Source organism: Motacilla alba, chromosome 8 (genome assembly GCF_015832195.1).
Source record: "Motacilla alba alba isolate MOTALB_02 chromosome 8, Motacilla_alba_V1.0_pri, whole genome shotgun sequence".
Taxonomy (NCBI): Eukaryota; Metazoa; Chordata; class Aves; order Passeriformes; family Motacillidae; genus Motacilla; species Motacilla alba.
In genome coordinates this window covers 24,533,934-24,551,190 of record NC_052023.1, presented here as the reverse complement: position 1 = coordinate 24,551,190, position 17,257 = coordinate 24,533,934, and the positions used below count along the sequence as shown (strand labels likewise).

Genomic DNA, 17,257 nt, shown 5'->3' with positions numbered 1-17,257 from the left:
ACTACTGATGTACACTAGTTACTCACTGACCACAATACGCTTTGGGGCCAAAAATAAAATTATGTTTGAATCGGCCTGGATCCACTTTCTGTCAAGTCGCGGATTTGCAGTTCAAGCATCAGCAGCCTCACAATGCCACCATGGGCTTTTGGTGTTTAATGCTGACCTCGGGGGCGAAAGTGCAGCTCCACACTGGGTTGCACAACCGCATGACAGCCTCCTGCTTTCATTGTCGCTCCTCACGCAATAGGCACTAAAAATAGTAGCACAGCGTAAATAATCTATGACCAAAAGATAAAGTATTCTCAAAGAAATGAGGGAAAATTTGTTTACAGTGCAGCCGTGGGGGGGGGGGGGGGGGGGGTAGGGGTGGATGGTGGTGGGGAATTTAACGGAAAAGTGCTGGGGGAAAGCCACTATTTGTTCCAAAAATGCCAAATAACAGGATTTGGTCTTGTCAAACGCACTAAATTTCCTAAAACTAAACTAAAACTAAAACTGAATTCCCTCCGGCATTCCTTCCCCCCTTTCCCCCTTCCTCCCTTCCCGCCGTGCGGGGCGCTTCGCAGCGCGAGTGCTCTGCAGCCCGTGTGCGCCACAGCGCTCGGAGCTCCGGCGGCAGGAACTCGATCCACACACAGCAAGCCGCCAGTCAGCGGAGGCCGGCCCGCGCCGTCCCCTCAGCCGGCGACAGGCCGCCCCTCACACCTGCCTCCAGCGGGGCCGGGCCGGGGCGGGCCGCGGCGGGCGGAGGAATTCGGCGCTCGGGTTCATGCTTCCGGCTAGTGACTCAGCCCGGTCCGCTCTGCTATAAAGACGGGATGTGCAGCAAGGACCGGCACTTCGAGCTGCCGAGCCAGCACTGCCAAGCCAGCCCAGCCATGCCGCTGCTGCCCCTGGCCCTGCTAGCCGCGCTCCTGGCCGCCGGCCGCGCCGGTGAGTCCGCGCCGCGCTCCGGATTAACGCGCGCTTTGCCTTTCTGCTTTTCCCGCTCCTCGCTCTCTTGGCATTTCTCTGCTGCGTACGGGTGCCAGGTCCCCGCTGGCCTGTGAGGGATGATCTCCCCGTCTGAGGGGGGTTATTGCTGGCAGCAGACAAGAGGCGAATTCCTGCGCTTTTAAAGCTGCTCCCTGGTAGCCCAGAGGTTGCCGTGGATGCGTGGACGCTGTGGTGCCTTCCTGATCGGCCTTAAGCTTCAGAGCGTTCTCGTTCGTTGTCTAAGCCTCGGGAAGGTGGGAGTGTATTGCGGAGATGCTAACCCGAGCTCTGGTTCCCCCGCAGCCAACCCTTGCTGCTCAAACCCCTGCCAGAACAGAGGCGTCTGCATGACCGCCGGGCCGGATCGCTACGAGTGCGACTGCACCAGGACAGGCTTCTACGGGCAGAACTGCACCACACGTGAGTATCCACACCCCTCTCCGTGGAAATGAAACACATAGTCTAATTCCAGCATTGCGGGTTATCTTCCATAAGCTAATTGATAATGACCCTCCATTGTCGTTTGCAGCGGAATTCTTCACGTGGCTGAAGCTAGCATTGAAACCATCACCAAATACTGTCCACTACATCCTCACCCACTTCCAAGGAGTCTGGAATATCATCAACAACATTCCCTTCTTAAGGGACACTATTATGAGATATGTACTAACGTGTAAGTGTGAATTGTCTACTCCAGTGCTCTTAAAGCTTACTCCGGAATATTTTACTGAATTGATCTGTCTAAAAACCAAGCAGCCTGAATTGCACTGAAGTTAAAACACCAAAATTTAAGACTTCTGCATGATACAGGCTTGTATGAAACATGCTGAAGTGCAACTTGATTCTGCTTTCTGCAAGAGTCCAGGATTTTGCTGACATGAACTTGGCACCCCATTGCTTTTGTTAATAGTGAGATCCAGCTGATCAGCCAGGATCCAGTCCTGTTATTCAGTAACTGTAATCATATTTAACATCAGTAACTGATATGTATGGAATTTACAACTGCTGCCAAATATGTGCAAAAGATCTGGCTTTGTGATTTACTCTTTGAGCCTTAAATGTACAGTTAAAAATAACCAAATATTTATTTGTCTTTCAGCAAGATCACACTTGATTGACAGCCCACCAACTTACAATAGTGACTACAATTACAAAAGCTGGGAAGCTTATTCCAATTTTTCTTACTACACGAGAAGCCTTCCACCAGTAGGACTTGACTGCCCAACACCAATGGGTGTTAAAGGTGAGGAATAAACCAGACACGTAATGATTGCTTGGTCTTTTCTAAGAGGAAAAAATAAGTAGTTGTTCCTATGAGACCTGCTTGTCTGTAGCCTTTTTTTCAGTGGAGTTGACTTTAGGAATAACCATGTTTTGGGTATATTGTTTAAAGATCTAAAAGATATTATTCTGGTTCTTGCTATTGAGTTAGATGCTAAGAGCAGGGAATTTAGAAATTTCTAATAAAATCAAGAAGGTGAGCATAGAAGACTAGGTAATTCCCCTTGTTTCTATGCCGCTGACATTATATTCCACTGAAAGTCTTATGCCTTCTTGTTAGGAATAAACTTCAGTATTGCATAAAGAGTTGTCTTGAGTATCTCACTGTCTGTTTCTCCCACAGGTAAGAAAGAGCTCCCGGATTCGAAGCTGATTGTGGAGAAGTTTTTGCTGAGGAGAAAGTTTATTCCCGACCCGCAAGGCACAAACGTGATGTTCACCTTCTTTGCCCAGCACTTCACCCACCAGTTCTTCAAGACAGACCAGAAGCGGGGCCCTGCCTTCACCAAAGCGCTCGGCCACGGGGTACGGTCACAGCTGGGGACGCGGCTCGTGCTCTTCGGGAGCTGCTGAGCGCCTGGAATGGCCACAGTGGCATCCTACTGGTTGCCAGGGGACACAAACACCTGTGTACATACTGTGCCACAATCCCATGGGATTATCCCTTCTGTAACTGCTCCTCAGGCCAAATTCCAGTGTTCGGCAGCATCTGTTCCCGGGTCACAACCGCGTGCTCTGCACAAGTGGTTCTGTTTAAAGTACCTGCCCAGTGATCTCTTACTGTTCCCAAAAATCTGCTTTCACCTAAAGCATGTTAGATGTAGTGAGTATCCAAAACTTCTCTGGACTCTGTCAGTTCCAAAGAGCCATATCCAGCACTTAAATATTGCTTATGTACTGCCAATAGCCTCAGTTTAAAAAGAGCTTCAAAAGCAGACTTGGATTTAAGACCTTTACCTATAAGATAGGCATTCTTTGGACAAAGAGTTCTTCACTATAAGTATCACTCTTATGTCTAAACCAAAGCTATAAATTGTGTGTGTATATATAGAAAGCTGTCTGCATAATAAAAAGTTGCTGACACTTTAAACAGAGTCCTTTTATATTGCTGATGTAACAACCTCCTCTTATGCAGAGATGGCTCCAGTTGCCAGGAAATAATTTGGCTTCATCTTAAATATTGGTGCCTGATATTTATAAGGTAGCGGTAATATAATTGAAAGGTAAACATCTAGGGGGTGAACTCCTATTGGTATCCATAGAACAGGGACTTATCCTAAAATAGCAAAAAATGCAGGTTGGCTTCATGTCCCAAATGCTTTTATTTTATAGGTTGACTTGAACCACATTTATGGAGAGACTCTGGAGAGACAACTTAAACTGAGGCTTCGAAAGGATGGAAAGCTAAAATACCAGGTATGTCTTAGCTCAGAATTCCTACCTTCTTACTGGATGGCATAGATTTCCTAAATTAGTGCTGTGTGAATGGTGTAGGTGATCTAAAGTGTGAGTCAGAGCTGAGAGAGTGGACAGAGCTTAACCAAAGCATCGTAGCTCACAGCTTCTGTTGTTTCCGCCTCGCACAGATGATCGATGGAGAAATGTACCCGCCGACGGTGCGGGACACGCAGGCAGAGATGCTGTACCCTCCCCACGTGCCCGAGCACCTGCGGTTCTCCGTGGGGCAGGAGGTGTTCGGGCTGGTGCCGGGGCTGATGATGTACGCCACGATCTGGCTGCGCGAGCACAACCGCGTCTGCGACGTGCTCAAGCACCAGCACCCCGAGTGGGACGACGAGCAGCTCTTCCAGACCGCCCGGCTCATTCTGATCGGTGAGAGCCCTTGCTGCTAGGTGCAGCTCCAGCTCCAGCCTGCATGGCTGGGTGAAGCTATCCTGTAAATTGGGGTGCGAGTGGCTCTTTCGTGGCCTGACACACTGGGGTTGTGTTGAGATGCAGCTTCCCCCTAGCTCTGATAAAGATGGAACTGAAGAAAACTCAGGGATAGTCGATTCCCTCATCTGAGGGAAGCAGAACTGAAAGCAGTGAAAAGGCAGGAAGCTCTGGTTCCTTTTTCAGAGAAAGCCTCTGAGGCTGGATGACCTCATGCTCCCTGATCGGGGGTTTTGGGTATTTTTTTCCCCTAGGGTTGGGTCACCTCAGGTATGCTTTAAAAGAAAGGCTGTGATTAAGTCTAAAGTTCAGAAGGTTATGTAAAATGCAACTCTGCATAGTTCTCCTGTCTAATTGTGTGCCCAGTGATATTTCATCTTATGTAAATGGTGATGTGCTCTAAGCTGGAACAAACCTTGCCCCAGCTGAAACCAGAAACCAAGACAATTGTATTACGTAGTTCAGAAGCTGAGATTTGCTTTCAGACATAAACTTTCTTCATTATCCCCTCCCTCTGTCCTAGAGATATTGTATAACTGAACACAGTGTAAATACTGGTGCGTGCAGTTCTGTGGAGGGTGCAAGGAATTGTGTCTTGGGAGGGGGAAAACAGGCTGTAGAAAATACCTCACTACCCACAGCCAAGAACTCTTGGGATCTGAAGTACTGTTCCACCCCTTAGTCACATAAAATACATGAATTGCTTTCTAGGAGAGAGTACAGAAAAGTGTTTGTTGTCCTGATCACTATAGTATATTTTAGGACAGTTCAGAAATGGTGTTTTCCCTGCCACTGAGGAGAAGCAGTGCCAACATTCTCTCCTGTTCCTTTGTCCAACAGGAGAGACAATCAAGATCGTTATAGAGGATTATGTGCAGCACCTGAGTGGGTACCACTTCAAGCTGAAGTTTGACCCTGAGCTGCTGTTCAACCAGAAGTTCCAGTACCAGAACCGCATCGCAGCCGAGTTCAACACCCTGTACCACTGGCACCCGCTGCTGCCCGACACCTTCCAGATCCATGACCAGGAGTACACCTTCCAGCAGTTCCTCTACAACAACTCCATCATGCTGGAGCATGGACTCTCCCATATGGTCAAATCTTTCTCCAAGCAAAGTGCTGGCAGGGTAGGTTCCTACCTCAAGTTGATGGTGAACCGACAGAGGCATGAGCCTCTGGGGTGGGACAGGGGAGTGGGATAAAGCTATTTAAAACTAATCACTGGAAAGGCACAACTTCCTCGTGACTCATATCAGGAGATCTTACAGCTTTTCCTCTTTATGTACAGGTTGCTGGTGGGAAGAATGTTCCTGCTGCAGTGCAGAAAGTGGCAAAGGCCTCCATTGACCAGAGCAGGCAGATGAGGTACCAATCCTTGAACGAGTACAGGAAACGCTTCATGCTGAAACCGTTCAGATCCTTTGAAGAGCTTACAGGTAACAGTCCTCATCCTTCCCAGCAAATGAGAGACATTGGCTTAAAATGCCCTCAGAGTCCTGCAGTGTCATTGCTGGGCTTGAGCAGGAGAGTCTTGCACAGAAAATGGGGGTTTTCCACTTACAGTTTTTATTCATTGCAGGAGAAAAAGAGATGGCAGCAGAGCTGGAGGAGCTGTACGGGGACATCGATGCAATGGAGCTGTACCCAGGCCTGCTGGTGGAGAAGCCCCGGCCCGGGGCCATCTTTGGCGAGACCATGGTGGAGATGGGAGCGCCGTTCTCCCTGAAGGGGCTGATGGGCAACGCCATCTGCTCCCCCGAGTACTGGAAGCCCAGCACCTTCGGGGGCAAGGTGGGCTTCGACATCGTCAACACGGCCTCCCTGCAGAAGCTCATCTGCGACAACGTGAAAGGCTGTCCCTTCACTGCCTTCCACATCCTGCCTCCCGAGCCCACCGAGGCCACAATTAACGTTAGTACCTCAAAAACTGCCATGGAAGATATCAACCCCACGCTCCTGCTGAAAGAGCGCTCTGCCGAGCTGTAGAAATCCAGCTATCTCTCTATTTATTTATTTATTTAACTGTGTTATTTATTCTATTTATGGCTTAGTATTTAAAAACCAACTTGAGCATCTTCATTGTGGGGGTTGCCTTAAATTCCTTACTGAGGTAAGGCTTCCATTTACAAAAGGGATTTTCTGTGTTTCAGCTTGACAGTGGTGAATCCCTTGTTTAAAATCTTCTGTAACAGAATGATGTATTCCAAAGTGGACAGAGGTTCCAACTTCTTTTTATTATTGTTTTAATACTTGATGAAGGGGGTGGTGGTGATTCTGTCTGGCAGTTTTCATAGGTCACACAACACTACAAAAGCAGCTTTTTCTCTCAGCAAGTTGAAAGCAGCTATTGACCTAAAAGTACAAGAAAAAATCTGACTTAATGAAAACTGCCAGCAAATATTATGGATTTCATATGAGCACTCAAAAATTAACAAAAGAAAAATACTTGAGATTTACTTCTTTGTGTAAGGTCAGAAAATGCATTGCATTTGTTGTTGATACTACCTCTCCCTCGCTGCAGAGAGGGCACTTCGTATCATAACTTAATGTCTCTTATGTACAAATCCACTTCTGGATTTAGATGAAAGTAATTTTTTACAGCTTTTTAAAAATATGTTTTTAATGTTTTAAATATTTAAAGCAAATTTTTTACAAGTTTTTTTTAAAATATTATTTAATGTTTTAAATATTTAAGAAAATAGTCTTTTTCCTGGATTCTACTTCTTTTTGAAGGAAGTGTGACAGATGTATTTGTTGTGTAAGGGGGTGAAAATGAGATACTGAGCTTAGCAGTAACTGACTCTCAGGCTGCAATACAGGGCTGCTTGCATTTGGATAGGGATGTTTTTATTATGTAACTCTGGGGAGGTCTTAAACTTGGCCCAAGGCACTGGGATTCTTTTCATAGCTGTAGTTCTCTGGTCTACTTGAAAATGTAATTTTAATGTCTGTTACACTAAGGACAGAAGGACAGCATAGCTGGAGTTAGGGTGTGCTGTGGCTTTGTGCTCCCAAAACCAGGGGTGCTGTAAACTGAGCAGCTCTGTAAATGCACAGAGAACTGAACACAAGAGTTTCAGCAGCACTTCCAGACACAGGAGATAGCTCTGCCTGTGTGCACTAGCTGTACATATAATTTGTACTTCTATTTATTGGGGGGGAAGGGGGGGAGGAGGGACAATGTTTTATTTATAATTTATAAACAGAATTATTTTAAGTGGCTTAAGCTTCTTTAAAACTGGCCAGCACAAAATCTCGTAGACGTATTTGTCCTAATCCAGCAGTAAAATATCTAGTCTCATCTGGGCGCATAGGTTGCACAGGATCTTGTATAGGACTTCAGACTTTGCATGTAAGGGTATCTTTTTTTAATTTCTAGAGAGGAAATATAGAAGATGATCTTCCCATAAAAGCAGCTGGGGAACTATAGGGAAAAAGAAAATGTCACTTCAGACTGGAATAGAGCAGCAACCGGGTATTCTGTGCCCCTGCCCAAAATTACTTGACTACTTGTGGAAAAGGACTTGAGTTTTCTATTTCATCTGAACTCCCAAGCACTTGTAGAGGCTTGTGCTTTGTACCAGCTCTGGCAGCAGTGTAGTTTGTCTGTGGCTTCTGTTTCCATGGATTTGTAGAGCCAGCCATGCCTCGTGCTGGGTAAGGCTGTAGTTGTGGCCATGAACAGCAGAACCAAGCTCTCCTGCAGCCATCGATACCAGTGACTCATCTGGAGTGGTCCTTGGTATGGATGCTGTGGGAGCAAGAAGGGCATTTGTTTTCCTTTCTCTGTTGGAAGCACGAAGAAAGGAAAACCTTCTCTCCCCTTGTATCCAAAGGTGGTCAGTACTGTACATGCTAATAATGAGTGAGCACTGCTCAGACACTTGTTCCTCATGCAAATTGTCCATCAGATCCAGCTCTGGGCACCCTTCAGAGCACCCTTCTGCCATTAACCCAGGAGCAGGGTTTGGCAGAGAGTCAAAGGGAGACAAGTCTGGACAGATCGAGGTATTTTGGGGTAGGCACAGAGGAATTCCTCAGACCATCTCACTTGAGTTAAGTTACAGGCTGCTTCAGCAAGGATTCCTGTGCACTCTGCGTTCTGTACTCTGCAGCTGCCAAATGTGGATGTTTGAGATTATTTATTTAAAATTCTGTGAATTGTTTTTCACTTTATTTTTGTAGGACAACAATGTTGTTAAAATGCAATTGTTTATATAAATAAATTGAAAACAGTACCTTTATGTTCTCCTTTGTTTGTGTTTTCCTTCAGCACTATTTAGGGTGGAAGAGTTCTTTAATTGATTACATGGAGAATTACAGGGCATTACCAGCAGCACTAAATGCTCTGATGTGTCAAACCCAAGATGCTGTTAGCTTAAATTGCCCAGATGGAGTAATTTTTTTCTCTTTGGCCTCAAGTGAAAAGGGGTTTCACTGTTCCATCCCTGGAGGAGCCAGCTCCAGGGAGATGCCAGCACAGATTAGAGATTAGAGATGCCAGCACAGCCTTGGCAGCTTCAAAGGGAAAGTACAATACTGGCGTTGCACAACACCGCCTTGGTGTAACTGACTTCCCTTCCTCTCTTCCCTTTTCCCAGGCTAGAAAAGCCTAGAGCTGTCTCCTTTCATGCTTGGCATTCTCCAGAAGGGGAAACTGCTTTGGGATGCAAGTGACCACTAGACCAGAGCGGGCTGTGCTTCCTGAAAGCTGGAGCAGGAGCTTGGACAATGTGTCCCTCTCTTGCAGTGAGCACCTTTGAGGCCACCCAGCCTCTTCCCTACAATTTCACCTCTGGTGAGAAATGAGAGGAAGCTGAGGAGACATCCCAGGGGATTACTGTACTGCCTGTCAGTCACCACCTGCACCAGCCTCTGAGCAAATGTCACCTCAGTCCCCCTAAATCATCCCACTGCTGATTGTCCCCAGTACTCCCCCATCCCAGTATTGGGGCCATCCTCTCACAGCCTCTGCCCAGAGACCAACCCCAGAGCCAGTACTTCACCCAGAGTCATCTTCCTTCTAGCCACCCAAAGTCCTCTCTGGTCCAAGCTCATCCCAGTGTCCCACAGGTCAATATTCCCAACAACTCTCCAGCCCTGAGAGTGTGACAGCTCTGCCTCTGCTTTGGAGCTCGTTTCCATCTCCACAGATATGCAGTTCCTTTGCATTCCTCCTGTACCGAGGCACCTAAGCACCTCCAACAATTCTCCTCACCACTCATTCCTCATACTTCAGTGACCATCTTCAGTCCCAAAAATGAAACATCCTGAGGACTCTTGCAAAAGCATCACTTCAGTGCCTCTCCAGGCTCTGGGTGAATGGGGGCAGGTGCAGACCACATGTGGGGCTTTTTCCTTTGACGCCCAGTCAGCTCATTGTCCCCACAGGTGAATTGCCACTTCCCTTTTTGGGGGGGAAGCTGAGCGAGGGAGGAGGGAAGACAAGGCCAATGGTTTCAGTGGGAGATGATGAGCAGTGATCAGGAGGCTGCAGGATCATCCATGGAGAAGGTGTTTTGGGTGACTGCTGCCCTAATTAGGGAAGGGCCAGCCCGAATGGATTTGAGCACAATGGCTGAGATAGTTTGATCGAGGAGGAGCTCCTCCTTCCCTCTGAGCAGGGGCATGTCCTGATGACACAAAAGACAAGAATGTTCCCCAGAGGAAACCTGCCCTGCCAAATTCTTGCTCCCCAGCCTGGATTGAGGGAACTGTTGCACCCTAGGCATTGTGATAAAGGAGGGGGGCTCAGCAAGGAAGTCCATCCAGGTTCAGGAGAGCTCCACGCTTTGGGAGCAGGTCACCTCCCATCCCTGCCAAGGGCTTTCCCCAGCATCACTCCCTCTCTGCCCACTGCGTAGGAATTCCTTGCGCTGGCTGAGTTGGAGCCCTGCAGGCACCTGACCAGGTTGGGCTCTGCACCTGAGCTGAGCTGAGCTCTCAAGGGAGCTGCTTTTCCAGATTCCAGGAGATCTTCTTGCAACAAGTGGCCGTAGGAACATAATCCTTTGGTTTTTCAGCATCAATCCAAAGAAGTCAACAGGTGCCTTGGCTGAAGAGAGGGAATGGATCTGTCATGTGTTCCCCGGCTATCCACAGCCAATGAAATAGGTGAACAGCTCTGGAAAACTTATTGCAAATCTGTGCTGTTCCCTTTGGAAGACCGGGAAGGAAAACACCAAAATGTTGTAGGAATGTACATATAGGACAGAAAAGAGCAGGCTGTAGCTCCATGCTCTAAATGTGGGAAAGGAGGTGATCTGGGACATCCTACCCTCTTTGTTAAAATGCATGAAAAGGGCCAAACAAGGCAGAAATGCAGCAATATCCCAAAGGAAAATCATAGGAAAAAAAACCCTCCTTGGGAAGAGCTGAGTGCTCCTCTTCCTTTAATCTGGGATTTCAGTTTGCAATAACATACTGAGGAGCAACAAGATTGGATTCAATTTGTAATTCTTTCCTCTGATCCTCTTGGGTTTTTTTCCTATTTAGCATAAAATCTGGGACTTCTGTGCTTACCTACAGAGTAAGTCCAGATATTTTCATTAATATTGGCAAGACACAGATCACAACCAAAATCAAACCCAACCCAATTTTCCATTCTGTGATTTTCTTGTCTGAAAATCCCGAGTCCGCACTGAAAATCTCAGTGTTCACGTCCAGCCAACGCTCGGGAAAGCAGAGCCATAGGTGGCCTGGGCAAGTTGGGAGCTGAGCAGCTTTGGGAGAGGGAGCCTGTTAAAGCTGGTGAGATCTCACCAGTTTGCCATTGGAAAGGGCAGGGTAGAGAGCACCCCAAATTTGACTCATGGTGGTTACTTTTCTTCCAGCAGGCATTCCCCATTGAACAGAAAGCAAGGCAGGGAAACCCTAAACCTGGGGGAAGAAGACAAATAATGTCCAAAGAATCTGCTTACAAACCAACCCACTGCATACCCAGTGAGGATCTCTGCATCAATGCCTCACCCCTGGAAGTGTCCAAGGCCAGGCTGAACAAGGCTTGAAGCAACCTGGACACCTGGAAGTGGCAGTGGGGTAGAGATGATCGTTAAGGTCCCCTCCAACCCCAGCCAGTCTGGGTTTCTATGATTCTGTCTAGCCCATAGCAGGGCACATCTACAAAAACTTGAAAATACTTTGCATCTTCTAACCAACTGCAACCCTAATATAGATATATATATATATTTTTTTTTAATGTTAAATTACCTAACACTTACCAGAAAGCCACTGGCAAAACACAAAGTGTCACACAGCCAGGAGCATCCTGCTTGCAAGTGCCTCAGATCTTGACATAATAGAATCACAGAATCGGTAAGGTTGGAAAAGACCTCCAAAATCAAAGTAGCAACTCATGCTTCTGTTTCCAGACAAACCCCACAGTCCTTCCAAGGCACTGTGGGAGCTGCATTCTTGCTCAGTAGTTTATTTTCTCGCAGTAACCAGGTGTAGCCCAGGCTCACGCCGTGGTGGATGTAGGTGTGTGCAAGCATCCCTGTCCAAACCTGCCCTGCTGACAGGGAACTTTAACACCCATTCATTTGCCCCAAAAGCTCCACGTTTGAGGTTGACTTTCCTCTGAGAGCACCTGAAACCTTTGAAACACACACACAGACACCCAAAATTGCTAAAAGACTGAAAGCAATGCCCAGGACACTGAGCAGCTGTGGAGGTGGGAAGGCCTTGTTCCCAAATGGTTTCATCTTCCTTTCCCCTTTAGAAGATGTACCCAAAGAAATTATTCCATAGGCATTCATCAAGGGAGCACTGTGCAAGCCACACAGGCTTCAGCCAACAGGGATATCCCCAAATTTATGCTGGAAGGTCCTTAGAGGTGGGAGGTGAAACCAAGACCACGAGAAGCACCAGGACTTTGGGGTAAAAACCCAGCAAAGGGATCTTTTAATAGGATTTTAAACACTGAAACTCTCCAGTGAGCCATGACAGAGAAACAAAACACAGCTGTTCTCCAGCAGCTCCAAAACCCTGCCCTGAGAGCTGAGACAGCTCAGTGTCCTCGTAGTTGTGGCTTTCCAGCTTGTTGCCTAGACAAGATTAATTAATCCTGCCTAACAAATAATGGCAGAGTTTCTAAGTAGCAGTGGTGCGTACTCATTAAAGTAAATCCTGGCTGAGCTGGCGCAGAGGTGAAATAGCAGCTCTTACACAAGGCAGGGATGTTCCATGTGGTGATGCCATCACATCCAGAGCTATTACGTACGGAGAGGAAGGGAGGGAGAGACCATTCCAACTAAATCAGGGCTGGGATTTTTATAGCATGGAGAATTTCAATGAAGGCATGAAAAAAGAAAACATTTTAAAATTAGAAATGGACTGAGTTTTCTGAGTGTCCAATGAATTGGTAGAATTTCAGGCAAACACAGGATGTGTTTCTGGCAGTGGGATAGTGAACTATCTTTTCACTGCTTGCTAGGTCAAGTGTTTCAGTATTTGTCATCATAACTGACCCAGGCTGGATGGGGAAAAAAGATTTCCCAACCTAACCATGAAAAGGAAGACCTATTTATAAATGAAGAAAAGGATTTAGCATCCTTCCAAAGGGAAGATGGCATAATTGTGTAGTAAGAAACCTTGTATGTTCTACATAGTCTTCACTCTGAATCCAGAATGATTTTCATTCTGTTATAAACTGAATCTCCAGCTCAGTAGGTAGACCTGGATAAAACACCAATCTGAAGTTCTCGTGTCTTTTTCCTCAGTCTGAAGAAAGAAAAAAGATCCTTATCTCATTTGGAGGAAAATTTGAGGGGCATATGAACACCATCCATGAAGTTAATGTCTCTCATAACTGCAGAACAAATATCAGAACACTGAAGGAGAGATGAGACTTCGAAAAGTGACTCTGCTTCAGCAGAGCCCAGGGGTTTGGTTTCTGCAACTCCTGGGCACTCCTGAAAGCATCTCTGGAAATTTTCTGCCTGACAGTGAAGTCCACAGCACCCTCAGAGCACAGGCAGGTTTTCTGGATCACTTAGGAAGGAGGTGCCAAATGTGTAAGGCTTTTCAGTTAAAATATCCCTTTAAATAGAAGAAAAATTAGGGCAGGCAGTGGTTCATAGCAAGCCATGCTTTTAAAAGCAGCAGCAAAACCAAAACCTTTTCTCATGTGAATTGAGAATAAAAATCCCCAGGGTTCCTTTTTTTTTTAGGAAGTTGATTTCCTCTTTGAAGTCACTTCCTCATTCATCCTTTGTTGTAAATATTTCTCGTTTCTCCTTTAAAACTTCTCTGCAAATTAATGAAGATTTACCACCATTTTCCTTAATATTTGTTTATTCAACAGCCAGGTCTCCAGTGCCTTCAGCTGTTCAAGGCAGCATTGGTGAAACTGCACATGATTTGCATGACATTGGGCTGTAGTAAACATAATTTGCACTTCCCACCCTCCTTCTTCAGTGAATGCAATGTCAAGAAAGATGCAAAGCTTTTTCCCTATGGAATTTGTTATAGACTGAAAACGTGCCAGTGTGATTCGACACAAACCAGCATCCTGCTCTGAACCAACCTTAAAAACTCTTCTGCAGCTGAGTATAAGATTTAGAACTGACTTCTGAAAAACTCAAGAGCTTGTCTGCATCTCCTGACATTGCAAAAATGGGCAGGAAAACTCCCTAGAAAAGGTTCCCATGAGATTTCTGTCACTTCTGATTTCAGACCTCAAGACCAAACTCCAAAATAGAATTTTAATTATTTTTAAATTTTTTGTGTCCTCTTCACTTAGAGACCAGGAACCAGAAGACAGAATGAGGAAGGATTTCATAATAGTTTGTCTGAGAAAAAAATACATTGAGAAGGATGTGCTGTTCCCCATCACATTAAATCTGTTTGCTCATCCTCAGTAACTACAAAATTTACTGGAGCAACTGGAAGTCAGGTAAATCATCTTGAGTGACTAATAAAATTTTTATTTATTTGCCTCTAGCCCCATTTTCACAGGAAGATCCATCCTTTTAAAAAGAACCTACATTACTCATGAACAGCACCTGAATGGGTAGGCAACATGGGAGGTTATGATTAAGGTTCTTTATTACTAAAGGGCCACAAATGCACACACTTTGACAGAGCAATCCATCATTGCCTGACTTGCACAAAGCCAGCCCCACCTTCCAGTTCACAGCCAGACTCAATTATCCTCAAATCAAGGTCTTCTTACTTCACTGGTGATGTTTAATCAAACATAATGACTGCACACTTTGTCCCCTAACAAGCCCTCTCCTCATTTCCCCTCCCTGCTTCTCATAACCCTGACAGGACACAGACCCCAAGGTGATAAGAAGCAAAGTGCATTTACTTGTAGAACAAGTTCATACAAGTCAAATTTTCTGCAAATTTTGCTTTGTAATTTTATTGAGCTAATTTCCACCATTCTAAAATCTATCTAAAAGCTTGAAAATGTGAAATGTGGACTTGGATCCTCCCACTTTTTTTTTTTTTTCCCCAGACACTACTTTTCCAGTCCTATCCTCAGATCTATTTTTAAAGAAGGAATATGGGGACCATTCCCAGAGGAAAGGGAGAGCTGCTTTGTATTTACTGCTTTTTAGGTAAGAGCTGGAGTGCATCTCCAAAAGCAATATCAAAAGTTATAATAAACATCTTCCAAGTTTTGATCTTCGTAATGTAAAATACTTCTCTGCAGACTATGATATTACCTCTTTTAGGATTCCTGCTTAGTATTTAAACAAGAGCATATGTTTAGTACTGAAGTAGGAATATATTACAAGAAAAAGAACATTTTTGATTTAGAATAGAATATAACACAGATATCTTGCAATGAATAAAAGTTAAGTTTGAAGGAAATACAGACCTACTGAGATAAGGAACTGCATGTCAGGTAATAAACAGCTTAAGCCCTACTTCACAATGATATCAGAAATCAGAAGAGGTGCAATGAAACCAATTTTAAAATAAATAAATACATAAATTATAACTGGGCAACACAATAGGAAGAATCCATGGGAGGGCAGTGCTGAGGCTCCCCTGGCTAAGTGCAGCATTGAGAAAAGCAATGTGGGATTTTACTCTCAAATTTTATTTTTTTTTTGTAAAAAAATATTTATGACCTCCTTACAATGTCCCTGCATGTCCAGCCAAAATCTTAACCTTCCCATCCCTTAACACAAAGTCATAGGATCATGGAATGATTTGGATCTTCTTGTTCCACCCCCCTGCACTGTCTGCAGACACAAGGATGGAATTGCTCTGTTCAGATGTCGTGGGCCACAGCCAGTGCTGAGGAAACTCCTGTGGACTCAAGCTGGGCCCTAGACTTTTCCGATCTCCAACAAAAGCATCTTAAAGGTGAAGTTTATTTTGCTCTGCGACATTACGCATCTTGAGTGGCCTCAGGATGAGTAAGGAGCGGACGTGTGGAGCCGCATGCACCCAGAGCTGGAATCCCCTTTTGCCCCCACCCCGCCAGAGCAAACAGGAGCTCATTTCCATCTCCTTTGTGTCCTGGGAAGCAAGGAAACCTCTCAGCTTGAGCCCATGGAAATTTCAGACAAATCAGACTTTTGTTGGAATGTAATACTTTGGAGAAAAGCCAAGTTCAACTAAAGTGTGCTTGGGAAGTGTTTCTCAGGTCTAGCAAGGAATGTGTTGGTCAAAACACAGCTGAGGCCTTCCCCCTCCCCTCCATCTGCCAGAGAGAGCAGAGGTTTAACCTCTCCTGGGCCACTGCTTGGGATGAGCTTTTGTGACACCTCAATCCTTCAGGTAAGTACATTAACTCCCGATAAAATCACCGTTGCAGGGTCACTCTTTCCCCATCAATTCCTTTCTTTCATTTAAAAATCCCACAACATTAGGTTTCCATTTCTCTTCCATCGTAAAATAGGAACATTTTTGTAGGATGACAGATCTTCTGCCTACCACTAGTCCTAGAGCAGAGTTCTTTGGCCCAGTTGGCAGGGAGAGCATCACCTGGGCAGTGTATTCCCAGGACCACAATGCTGTAAAAGGAAACAAAAGGCCAAAATATGATTGCACCACTTGGATCATATTTCTTCAATTATCATAGAAAAAAAAAAAGACGTTTAACATGGTATGTATAAGCTGTTTGGGGTTTGAAAGCCCAAGGAAAATTAAGATATTTAGTGCTGCCCTAAAATGGGCTGGGACAAGGAGAAAGGTTTTAAAATTCCCCCTATATGCAAAGTGGAACCATTGTCAAGCACAAAAAGTCATGCTAGAGCACAGCAAAACTGCCTCTGGGAAGCAACCCAAATTAATTTAAATTGGGTAGGGAAAACCCTACCTATTTGTTTGTTCTGACTCTGAAGTCAGCCTGTGAAGGCGTGTGAAGATAGAGACACCAACCCGTTCATACTTTCGAGCCCTACGTGGCGTATCTGACGCACTCCAAGAGGGCAGGACGTGAGGGGTGCAGGATCTGCTATGGCACCATGGCTCGCTCCTCCCCTCCTTCCCAGAGCCTGGTGCAGAACAGAGACCTGGAATGCTGGGGGGATGCAGCCAATCATGGGCCCAGCCCTGGAGTCACCAAGCAGAGCCTGGTCACAGAGTGGTCCCTGCACAGGGAATGGGGCAGTCTGTGGTCTGACAGGAAAGGGAGACTCGGGCTGCCTTGTGGGGTCAGAAAAGGTCTCAGAGTTATGAGACACTTGGGAATATTAACCAAACCCAGCCCTTTGTGTGATGCCATGGTCCCTGGCGTTCCCACCACAGGGCAGTGGGTGCTGGGAACAGCACAGTGGGAGGGTCACCCCAGCACATCCCAAGTGTGAGGAAACCCATGGCACCTTCTGTGCACCTCTCAAAGGACACCCCTACAGGACACCAAGTTGAGCACATCACCCAGGGGTTCATGAGCAACAGGAAAGTGGGGGAGAAGCACAGATAAGAGCCCTGCAGGTGCCTTAAGTCAGCGGGGCTGACCTTGGGTGTCCTGGCAGCCAGACTGGCAGTCCAACTGCTGTGGAGCTTTAAATTGAATTATTTGGGGTTTGGCTACTGCTCCAAGAGCCTGGACAAAGGAGGCACCTCCTGGATGAGGGCAGAAGAGCTCCCTGCTCCCTCCTGCCATTTCCAGTGTTTTCTCACTCCCCTCTCCTCTAGCAGG

General features: G+C 46.0%; 1 protein-coding gene across 1 annotated transcript; it reads left to right on the top strand.

Annotated features, from left to right (window-relative positions):
• Positions 1-608: 608 nt before the first annotated feature.
• PTGS2 (prostaglandin-endoperoxide synthase 2) lies at positions 609-8,390 on the top strand. The gene is made up of 10 exons (XM_038144924.1): positions 609-936; positions 1,282-1,398; positions 1,508-1,651; positions 2,078-2,221; positions 2,603-2,784; positions 3,592-3,675; positions 3,846-4,092; positions 4,993-5,279; positions 5,441-5,588; positions 5,732-8,390. The coding sequence occupies exons 1-10, from the start codon at positions 822-824 to the stop codon at positions 6,136-6,138; spliced, it is 1,875 nt and encodes a 624-aa protein (XP_038000852.1). The 5' UTR covers positions 609-821; the 3' UTR covers positions 6,139-8,390.
• The last annotated feature ends 8,867 nt before the right edge of the window (positions 8,391-17,257 follow it).